Raw genomic sequence first — 10,554 nt, 5'->3', positions numbered from 1 at the left:
AAAATCATGACCCTTCTGTACACACCAATAACAAAAGAATTTCTTCATTTCTGTTTTTGTGCGCTGAGTTTATTTAATGTAAAGTTAAGCACAGGCACATGCACGCGTGCGCGCACACACAACACACGCACAAAAACCAGACATCTCGCATAACCTGTTGACATGCGTATTAAACAAACTGTCGAAACGAGGAAGGTTTTGTCTTTTTGGCCAACTCATCATGTGTGTTTTTAGAAGAAACATCTGAACCAACGTCAGTATGGAACTATAGATTTTAAGGTTTCCTTGAGTTTTAAACCAGCTCAAAGAGCGCCCTCCAGTCTAACTGAGAGGTCACTGCAGCTCACCTCTAGCACCCTCTCATTACACCGCTGGTCAGGACAGGAGACGGACACCTCCTCGGCCTCTATATTTAGATGTTTAACCTGCGTAAACAAAGCCTTTGCCGTCTCTCCGGGCAGACCGAAACCCTCGCAGGAAGCCGGCAGTTCAGAGGAGCCAAACAGTGATGGCCTCCGTGAAAAAAGACAACAGGCTGACGAGTTCTCAAAGCTTCATGTGTGTCGGCTTCGCCGGATTTTTCAGTAAAACCGTCACGTCGCCTTTGGAGGTGGTTAAAATCAAGAGTCAGGTGGGCACTTTTCACTGTAAGAGAGGTTTCTGGCACAGTTTTCTTCTCATCTACCACAATGAGGGACTTCGAGGCTTTTGGAAAGGAAATCTCACCTCTTGTCTGCGCTTGCTCCCCTACACCGCAGTTCATCTCACCACATACAAAAAGTAAGTGAAGTGGAGTCTAAAGTTGACGCTGTTTGCTTATTTGTTTGTTTGTGTGGACGTGAAAGCTGCTCTTGTTGCTGTTTTCATCTGGGTTTTGTGCTGTGTTTATGTTAGCTGAATTAGCTTGTTAGCCAACTTGGTCAGCTGACGCAGACGCAACAAGTTTGAGTTGTTGAACAGCGTAAAAGACGAGACGACACATTTTAACGTCATGAGAAGAAATTGTGATCATCAAACAACAAACGGTTTGTTCCCATAAATGAAAAAAAGGGTTCGTTTAAACTGTTTACTTCAGCTGAAGATATACTTCCTCTTTTACCGTACGAGGCGCACGTTCTATTTTCAGCCAATCAGAAGGCTGGATTTGCTCAGTCGACTTTTGAATCATTGTTCGCCCTAAGTTTGGTCTTACAGGTAGTTCTGGTTACTACTTCTCCTCAGTATAATTTAATTCAATATTCCTTTATTCGTCCCGTGAGGGGAAATTTCAAGAGAGCTGCCTTAACAGGCTGCCGCTCGTACGGCGTCAGGATCATACAGGATCATAAGCGGAAGTGTTGCCTGTGTGACTGAACTGCGGACATATTAACACAGCGTGTCTTGGGTTACTACAGTACAGCATATTGAAATGCCGGAAACGTGACTGATACGTACATAAACACACCGGCAAGCGAGGAGCCTCAGTCATGTCAACAGTAGTACAGTCCACAGTCATAAATACATCCACAGTATCTACTGACTGTACCGGACCGCAGGGGTCTGTATCCTCTCACGTTTTAGGACATGTGTGCACGTAAACTCCACAGCGTCCTGAGTCTGCAAACCGTTGTCCTGCACCTGTACACTGTATTATTCATTTGCTCCTGAAGCGTAGGCGACTGAAAACCGACTTTGACGATGTTCTGATACAGTTAATGTTTATTCATTTGCGTTTAATCGTAAACATCGACAGATTTAACGAGATCGTGAAAGTAATAGTTTGTTTCAGCCCAAATTCAATTAATATCCAACAGAATAAAACAGCAAATTGTCACATTTGAGAAACCTGAACCAGGAAGTGTTTGCTGTTTTGTTTTGCTTCAAAACTGTCAACAATTGATTTTCTGTCTAGCAACTAATCAATTGATGAACTAATCCTCTCAACACTTACATTGATCCAAATGCAATTCACTCACAGAGAGGTGTTCTGCTAATAGGGCAGTCAGGTGCACAATAGCTTTTTAAACCAGAAAGAAATACTGAGGACAGTTAAGTGCAATGAATTTTGCCTTCCTCTGTGCTCAGGATTGTCCTCCTTCACATGGATGAAGTGGGCTTCATCTCTCAGTGGAGGGCCATATTGGCCGGTGGACTGGCCGGCGTTGCAGCTGCTCTGGTCACGTACCCTCTGGAGGTGGCGGAAACCAGGCTCATCGTTCAGAACTGCAGACAGCCCACGTACATCGGCGTAGTTCACACTCTCTCAAAGGTCTACAGGCATGAAGGACTGCGTGCTCTCTACAGGGGCTTTTCCCTCACTTTGTTGGGTGTGTTGGCATATTCATGTAAATTAGTTCAGATATCAGATATTAATGCCGTAAAAATGGCCCTGCTTTTCCATTATTACACTGTGAAAGTATTTATATGAGCTGACAGTGATACATTTAGCTGTAACTTTACATTTCATTTGTCTGCAGGTGCTTTTCCCTTTTCTGTCGGCTGCTACGCGGTCCACATGAACTTGGACAAGCTCTGGCAGGAGCCTCCTTTTCGCTTCACTCCCCTCCAGAACTTCATTAATGGCTGTCTGGCAGCAGGAGTGGCCCAAACCCTCTCCTACCCTTTTGAAACTGTAAAGCGGAAGATGCAGGTATTTTACCAGCAGAACACTTGTACATGTAGTTCTTGGTTTTTAGGAGAAGTGACACAAAGGCACAAACAAACAACGTAATACATATAGGAACTGAAATGAATTACAGAAATTAAAATAGTGGGAAAAAAAATACAGAAACCATCAAAGCTGCCTACTCTTAGTCATTTAATGTAATAACCTGCCACAAAGGAGTTTTGACATATTGTCACTTTAAATGCCTTTTGAAAAGTAAATGAGTTAATATTTATGAGAAAGAACTACATTTCTAGTTGAACTCAGTGCACCTGTATTCAACTGCATAGAGATAATACAAATAGATTTGATAGATATGTTAGACAGATCAACTATTTTACCTCAGATTCATGTCTTAATACTAATATTCATATGTATTATAGACTGATGGCCATTATTTTACCTGAAATGTTTTCAAAATAACTTGAAACAAGTTCACAGTGTAGTCTGGTCTGTCTGTATTACATCCTTTAGTCCATAAGGGGGCAGTAGGAGCGTACCTACAATGAGTTTAACCTTACTTGGTCTCAGTGTTTGCAACTACGGCAAGTTTAAAGCAGGAGACTCTCAGTCGAAAGTTTTCTAAGTGACCTTCAAATTGTCTGTATTTTAAATCAGAATGTTATGAAATATTAAAACACATTGGTCTGCACCACATTTCACCTCATATGATGTTTGAGATGCTTTCAGCGTGTTCAGAAGGACACATGGGGAACAATGGCGCTGCGAAGGACAGAATACTACATCCGGTTTTATCAGCCTATTATTAGTTACCACAAGGTTCCACAGCAGCTGAGAATGTGAATGTGTCGCGGGTCTGCAGAAGCTATAGATAAGTTCTCTAAACATGGCCAGTAACTATCAGACAGCAGGCAAGCTGAGAGCTGTGTGTGTCCAGTTCATCAAGCCATCACAACTATGTTACCTCACATTGAAGAACAATGTCACATAATTATTCAGTGGAGGAATTCAGCTCGGGTCAGTGTCTCAGAGTTAAACATTTAAAGTCAGGCAGAGAATAGCTGATAGGAAACCAGCTGAGGATGTTTGCGGAAGCTAAAGAATGACTTAAGCGTAGTATTGTTTAACTCACTGGTTAGTTTGACGTTTCCTCTACTAATGAAGCTCTTTGAATAATCTAACACCCTCGTGGCTGCGTGTTCCCTTTGGGAACCTTGAAACTCTAAAGATACTTTTCCTCGGCCACATGACAGTCAGCCTGCAGAGTTGTTGGCGTGGACACACAGGACACAGTGTGACTGCCTCTTACACGACGGCTGTCGTGAGCTTTAATAAGCTGTTAACCAACATCATTGTTTTTATAGTTTGATCTCCAGCACTGATTTTTTCACTTTACCCTCAAAAGGACAACATTATGTTTACTGCTTATATATATATATATATGTATACATATATGTATATATGTGTGTGTGTGTGTGTGTGTGTGTGTATATATATATATATATATATATATATATATATATATATATATATATATATATATATATATATATATATATATATATATATATATATATATATATTCATTTATTTATTTAATTTAAGAAGCACCCGCTGATCACAGAACAGCCCTAAACTCAGCTTTCCTTCACTGTGTTACTTATTAACAAACGCTTCCCTGAAATTGTCGAAGTTCTGTCTATTTCTTGGTATTACTTCATCGACACAATCACACACGTTGCTGGTTCACTGCCGCTCATTTTCTCTTTCATCTTTTCTCAGGCGCAGAGTGCACGTCTTCCCCACTTTGGTGGAGCTGACGTCCATTTCAGTGGAATGATTGACTGCTTCATACAGGTTGTTAGACACAAGGGCGTCCTCTCACTGTGGAACGGCCTCACTGCCAGCACAATAAAGGTACTGGGCTCGGCTTCTTTTATTGATACATCCATTTGTCATTATCTCAGCCATATTGCACTCTTTATCAATCATATGGACAGAGTGGTGGTCTGCTTGTGCTACATACAAGTAATAAGAAACTGAAGTAAGTGCACGTGCTTCGGAACATGAGTGACTTTATGACAGTGAAAGATTTGTAACCCATAGCGTACGCATAAGGGAGAGCGAGGGAGGGGGGTGCATGGAAAGCAATGTTCAGTGTGTAATTCATAGCATGAATATCAAGAGCAAGGTGAGCAAAGTCTGTCTCTGGAACAGCATGCCCCACTCTCCTGTTTCAGCTGCAAATGTCATGATAGTTGTACGTTGTTTTACAGCACCGTTTCCAAAAAAGTTGGAACACTGTGTAAAGTGTAAACAGAGACAGAATATGATGATTTGTAAAATGCTGAAAATAGCACAAAGAGAAACATTGAAACTGAGATATTTCATTGTTTTTGAAAATGATACCCTCATTTGAAATCTGACACTAGCAACACGTTTCAAAGAAGCTGGGACAGGGTCGTGTTCACCGCTCTGCTGCATCGCCGCTCCTTTTAACTGGAGAACAACTGCTTTCATTTTGAAAGTGAAAGGTTTTCTCATTCTTGCTTGCTGTACAATTTCAGCTGCTCAACATTTCAGAGTCTCTTTTGTTGTATTTTATGTTTCATAATGCGCCAGACATTTTCAGTGGGGAACAAGCCTGCAGATTAGGCAGGCCAGTTTAGCACCTGGACTCTTTCACTGCGGAGCCACGCTGTTGGAACACGTGCAGAATGTGCTTTGGCATTGTCTGTCTGAAATAACCAAGGCCTTCCATGAAAAAGACGTTGTCTACTTGGCAGCATATGTTGCTCCAAAACCTGTAGATGTGATCCAGCATTAATGGTGCCTTCACAAGTGTGCACGTTAGCCATGCTATGTGCACTAATGCCACATCACGGATGCTGGCTTTTAAGCTGTGTGCTGATAACAGGCCGGATGTTGCCTCTCCTGTTTGGTCCGGAGGACATGGCGTCCATGATTTCCAAAAAAATTTCAGATTTTGACTCGTCAGACCTCAGGACAGTTTCCACTTCAGCATCTTAAATATTGAAGATCTCGGCCATCCAGTGTTGGTTTTCGGCCGTGTCCCTTGCGCGCAGAGATTTCTGCAGATTCTGAATCTTTCAATGACATTATGTTCTGCAGACAATGAAATCAAATCAAATCAGACATTGAGAAACATTCTTCTTAAATAGGTGCACTATTTGTCAGCGCAGTCTGTCACAGAGTGGTGCACCCCTCCCCGTCTTTACTTCAGACAGACTCGGCCTCTCTGGGATGCTCTTTTTACTTTTCCAGTATTTTGTTGCCACTGTCCCAACTATTTCAAACCGTCATCAAATTCTAAATGAAGATATCATTTTCAATAAAAATTCTCAGGTTGGACATTTGATATATTGTCTTTGTGCTATTTTCAATTAAATATGGGGTTTCAGTGTTTCACATTCTGTTTCTATTTACATTTTACACAGTGTTCCAACTGTTATGGAAACGAGGCTGTAAAAATGTAAAGCCTTATCATGAGCAGCTGAAAATAAACAAATTAAGAAAGTTGTAAACCAGTAAGCACACTTTTAGTGAGAGCCAAACCAGACCACAACCTTCTCTGTGCAGATCCATCATCAGGACTTTAAGCGTTGGCATTACACTGAAATATTCTCGTGTCCAAACCTCCTGTCATCCCTTCACAGATTATTCCCTACTTTGGCCTTCTTTTCACCTGCTTCGAGATGTGCAAGCAGGTTTGCCTTTACCGCAACGGGTACATCGTGTCTCCCCTGAGCTACAAGCTTGCACCGGGGGTCGACCAGAGCCTCGGGCCATACGAGCTGGAAGAGGTGAAGCGCTACTTGAGAAACAGGAACTTTGGGTCAGGACAGTCTTTTGGAAACCGCTGGTGAAAAGTCACATGAGAAGATGTGGAAAAATATTGACTGCTGACCTCACTTGACCAGCAAAGTGAGTGATTTGCTGGACTGAAATACTTCAGAGGCTTGTGTCTGAAGTATTTACAAAACATTTTGTTTCAGGTCTTCATGTAAGATGTAAAGTTGCATTTACATTATGTCCTGTCAGCAAAGGTCTACCTCTGTCAGAATATTGTTATTTTAAAGTATTACTGGTTTATGAACTGTTCCTTGACACATCATGTATTTCCATGACTGTTTTTAACCAAATATTATGTGCCTTGAGCATTAGTTATTTATTCTGAGTCTTATTTCAGTTTTTGTGTCACTGACATCAAATAGTGCCACAGTTCATTCATGTACTCTACCTCTATGATAGGTTGTATTTTTAATGAACAATCAGTGTAAAGTTTGGATGTTTCATAAGTTTGAGTAGGTTATGAACATTAAAATTTCACTGACACGTGTCCTGTATGTTTTTGTCAGTCTTGGTTTCCCCTTGATGTTTGAAAAAAAAAAAAAAAATCACAGCAAAAGTCCTCTCTCAGATGTCCCTATGGTAGATAAAACATGATAAAGTGCCATTTACATTGGCCCAGTGTGCAAGAAAACATATTAAAGTGCCATTAAGGGTGCCCTTCCAGTGGAAAAAAAGTGATGAAGCGTCCTCTTGGGTGCCTTCCAGTAGAGAAAAAGTGATAAGGTGTCCTTCCAGCAGAGAAAACATGATAAAGTGCCCTCTATGGTGCCCTTCCAGTGGAGAAAGCGTGAAGCAGCACCATGCAGGCTGTCAGACAAGCCTCTCAGTGGTTAAAGAGTTAACAGTTCCCTGTGTTTTAATTACAAAGGTGTAATAGTAATACATCTCACAAAATAATTTTCATTTTCACCTGGTTTGGACCTGTTTCATGTCAAATGCATCGTGATGTTCTGCGTGCTGGTGTTTTTTTGCACTCCAGCGACTGACAGCCCGACTGCCACTGCATCAGAGAGATGAATCTACCTCCTCATTGACGTTCAGCATGACAGGTGTTATGTCTTTTGGTCTGTAGGTAATATAGTAATAATGTCCCATCAGTCTGCTGACGCAGGGTTTGCGTGGAATCAGTCAGCTGGTTCAGTCATGTCCTGCTTGTCCATACTGTGGGAAACTGAGTGACAGCCACAGGACATTAACAGATGGGATGACCTTTACACACCATAGCTTTTAGGCCCCAGCTGCTTCAATCGTGACATTTGACACGACCTTGAGCGACCCCTGGTCCAAAAGTTACTTTAACGACGGTGTCCCCTGGTATCTGCTCAGATGTGATTCACACAAAACTTCGACGCAACTTATTCAGTAAACTTTGCTTCTTGTTGGACAGGTAAGCGTTACTTCTGCCATGATGTACTTGACTGATGAGGCAGAGTACCAAATCTAAATCAAAGGACACCCGACAGCCCCGCCCACTACTCCCACAGCCGACCAATGAGACACTGGAGTCGAAGTTCACGGGTTTTCTCGCGCACAGTCTTCTTAAATCGCCTCTCTTCCAGATCGGAGTCGGCCATTTCAACCCCACAGGCAAACCCCAGCGACAGAAGTGAGCGGGACTCCGTCTGATACCATCTGAAGATGAGTGAGACAGCTATTTCCTTCGCCAAGGACTTCTTGGCTGGTGGGATTGCCGCTGCCATCTCCAAAACAGCTGTAGCCCCCATCGAGAGAGTCAAGCTTCTCCTCCAGGTAAGTGCGAACGTCACTCATGATGACTCTTTAATCAGTTATAGCTGTTAATTACACGCTGCCTGCTCGTGCCTGCAACGCAAGACCATTGATGATAATTTGCAGCACTTTCTTGCTGATGTTCTAGTAATTTCCAAATGAAGGGGGGGGGGGGGGGGGGGGGGGTGAATTTAACCAGATGTTGCGATAGAGGAAATTATGTAAAGATGCTGCATTGATAAGAGTGGAAACTGGAGTGTAAACATAGTGATTGGGAGCAGCTCTGGCAGAGATTGGTGCAGGCACAGATGAATGAGCACAATCGAGGCGCATCAGACCGGTTACGTAATAGACCGGCCAGCAAGCTGCAGTCTTGCCAAGCAAGGAGGCAGTGTGTGATAAAAAGCATGAGCATCCACTACGACTGTGGTGTTCAAAAGAGCCCATCTTGTGTGACAGGTCTTTAGTTTGGCTTGACAACAAACAGGCAAGGTCACAGCAAGGTTTGCACCATGGCCCTCCACTGCTGCATTGGGCCTGGGCAGCAGCAGCAGGAGGTGGGGCTGTGAATTGTTGAATGGATGCCATCAGAGTAGTACTCAGGCACATGGAAGCAAGTGTGTCTGTCAGACTGTCACATGAGAATCATGGGAGTTTGTGTCCCCGCTCATTAGGCATGTTAGAAGGTGAGCAGGTTAAAGGTAGACGCTCCTTCACGCTGAAGAAACAGATCAAACTTTTGCTCTTCCAGCCTTCATCCAACTGTCATCTTCATGTCTAATGCACTGCTGCTCCTCTGCTTTAATTACAGGTGCAACATGCCAGCAAACAGATTTCAGTTGACAAGCAGTACAAGGGCATTGTGGACTGTGTGGTCCGAATCCCCAAAGAGCAGGGCTTCCTCTCGTTCTGGAGAGGGAACCTGGCCAACGTCATCCGATACTTCCCCACTCAGGCCCTCAACTTTGCTTTCAAGGACAAATACAAGAAGATTTTCCTTGACGGCGTGGACAAGCGCAAACAGTTCTGGAGATACTTTGCGGGTAACCTGGCGTCTGGCGGCGCCGCCGGAGCCACATCGCTCTGTTTCGTCTACCCCCTCGATTTCGCCAGAACACGTCTGGCTGCTGATGTCGGCAAAGGCGGAAAGGAGCGTGAGTTCAAAGGCCTGGGAGACTGTTTGGTGAAGATCTTCAAGTCTGATGGCCTCAAGGGTCTGTACCAGGGCTTCAGCGTCTCAGTGCAGGGCATCATCATCTACAGAGCTGCTTACTTTGGCGTCTATGACACAGCAAAGGGTGAGTTTTCATTCTCAGGCATCTTGAGCTGATGTAGCTTGATGTAACTCATCTCAGTGGACTTACTTACTTTTTAGACTTTAATTAACCTTCCTGAATAATATTTCTCTTACAGGCATGCTTCCAGACCCCAAGAACACACACATTGTTGTCAGCTGGATGATTGCTCAGTCTGTGACCGCGGTCGCCGGTCTCGTGTCCTACCCCTTCGACACAGTCCGTCGTCGTATGATGATGCAGTCTGGGCGCAAAGGAGGTGATTAATAAACGCAATATATCAAAGCATAACTTCCTATTTTTACAACTGTGTTAGCAGAATAAAGGTGTGACATGTTTGAAATTCTGTTTTTCCTCTCAGCTGACATCATGTACACCGGCACGATCGACTGCTGGAGGAAGATCGCGCGTGACGAGGGCTCCAAGGCCTTCTTCAAGGGAGCGTGGTCTAATGTGCTCAGAGGCATGGGTGGCGCCTTCGTACTTGTCTTGTATGATGAGCTTAAGAAAGTCATCTAAGTTATTTTTGTATGTCCACTGTTCATGTTGTGAAGTTTAACTGTAACATATCTTGTACATTTGGATGGACTTCAATGCCGCACTATATTTTTCGGGACCAACTAGTATTTTCTACTAGTTGTACTGGGGGAGTCTGATGTGCACTCTTCTCTTGGCCCATTATTTTTTCCTCCTCGTTTTGACCCTCACCACAATTTCATTCCCTGAACACAGGAACCTTACCGGATAAAAAGAAATAAACACAACCTACTGAGTGAGCCTCCTGTCTGGTTTTGAAATGCAGTGTTATGTATGAATTGTACCATTGCAGACAGAGTGTGACTGAGTGTCCTGGCAGCTCTCGTCCTCAGCCGTTTGGCAGCCTCTTGTGTCAGATGTAGGCTTAAAACTGCAGACGTCTCCCTGGTTGTAGTTGGGGGTGAGCCAAAATCAGCTGAGAAAGTTGACCTGCTATAATATTTAAACCCAAGCATGCTTGCAGAAAAGTGATAGGTAGGGAGCATCAGCAGCGTTATTTAGCATATATTGATAGTT

At 43.3% G+C, this 10,554-nt stretch overlaps 2 protein-coding genes across 2 annotated transcripts; both read left to right on the top strand.

Moving 5' to 3' along the window:
* Positions 1-340: 340 nt before the first annotated feature.
* On the top strand, positions 341-6,971 carry LOC139331016 (solute carrier family 25 member 43-like). The gene is made up of 5 exons (XM_070962255.1): positions 341-780; positions 2,065-2,306; positions 2,457-2,629; positions 4,388-4,522; positions 6,283-6,971. Exons 1-5 carry the CDS (start codon positions 509-511, stop codon positions 6,490-6,492), a joined length of 1,032 nt encoding a protein of 343 aa, XP_070818356.1. The 5' UTR covers positions 341-508; the 3' UTR covers positions 6,493-6,971.
* A 1,048-nt stretch (positions 6,972-8,019) lies between these two features.
* On the top strand, positions 8,020-10,277 carry LOC139331018 (ADP/ATP translocase 3). Its single transcript, XM_070962256.1, has 4 exons — positions 8,020-8,227; positions 9,018-9,504; positions 9,620-9,760; positions 9,863-10,277. Exons 1-4 carry the CDS (start codon positions 8,117-8,119, stop codon positions 10,018-10,020), a joined length of 897 nt encoding a protein of 298 aa, XP_070818357.1. The 5' UTR covers positions 8,020-8,116; the 3' UTR covers positions 10,021-10,277.
* The last annotated feature ends 277 nt before the right edge of the window (positions 10,278-10,554 follow it).

Source organism: Chaetodon trifascialis, chromosome 5, assembly GCF_039877785.1.
Source record: "Chaetodon trifascialis isolate fChaTrf1 chromosome 5, fChaTrf1.hap1, whole genome shotgun sequence".
Classification (NCBI taxonomy): domain Eukaryota; kingdom Metazoa; phylum Chordata; class Actinopteri; order Chaetodontiformes; family Chaetodontidae; genus Chaetodon; species Chaetodon trifascialis.
The sequence above is the reverse complement of the archived record's forward strand: the minus strand, read 5'-3'. Positions and strand labels throughout refer to the sequence as shown.

Excerpts from the sequence above, each read along its gene's own strand:
- LOC139331016 (XM_070962255.1), top strand. The coding sequence starts at position 509 with ATGGCCTCCGTGAAAAAAGACAACAGGCTGACGAGTTCTCAAAGCTTC. Across the intron at positions 2,307-2,456 it reads CTTTTCCCTCACTTTGTTGG|GTGCTTTTCCCTTTTCTGTC; the intron begins GTGTGTTGGCAT and ends ATTTGTCTGCAG. Across the intron at positions 2,630-4,387 it reads CTGTAAAGCGGAAGATGCAG|GCGCAGAGTGCACGTCTTCC; the intron begins GTATTTTACCAG and ends ATCTTTTCTCAG.
- LOC139331018 (XM_070962256.1), top strand. The coding sequence starts at position 8,117 with ATGAGTGAGACAGCTATTTCCTTCGCCAAGGACTTCTTGGCTGGTGGG. Across the intron at positions 9,505-9,619 it reads CGTCTATGACACAGCAAAGG|GCATGCTTCCAGACCCCAAG; the intron begins GTGAGTTTTCAT and ends TTTCTCTTACAG. Across the intron at positions 9,761-9,862 it reads GCAGTCTGGGCGCAAAGGAG|CTGACATCATGTACACCGGC; the intron begins GTGATTAATAAA and ends TTTTCCTCTCAG.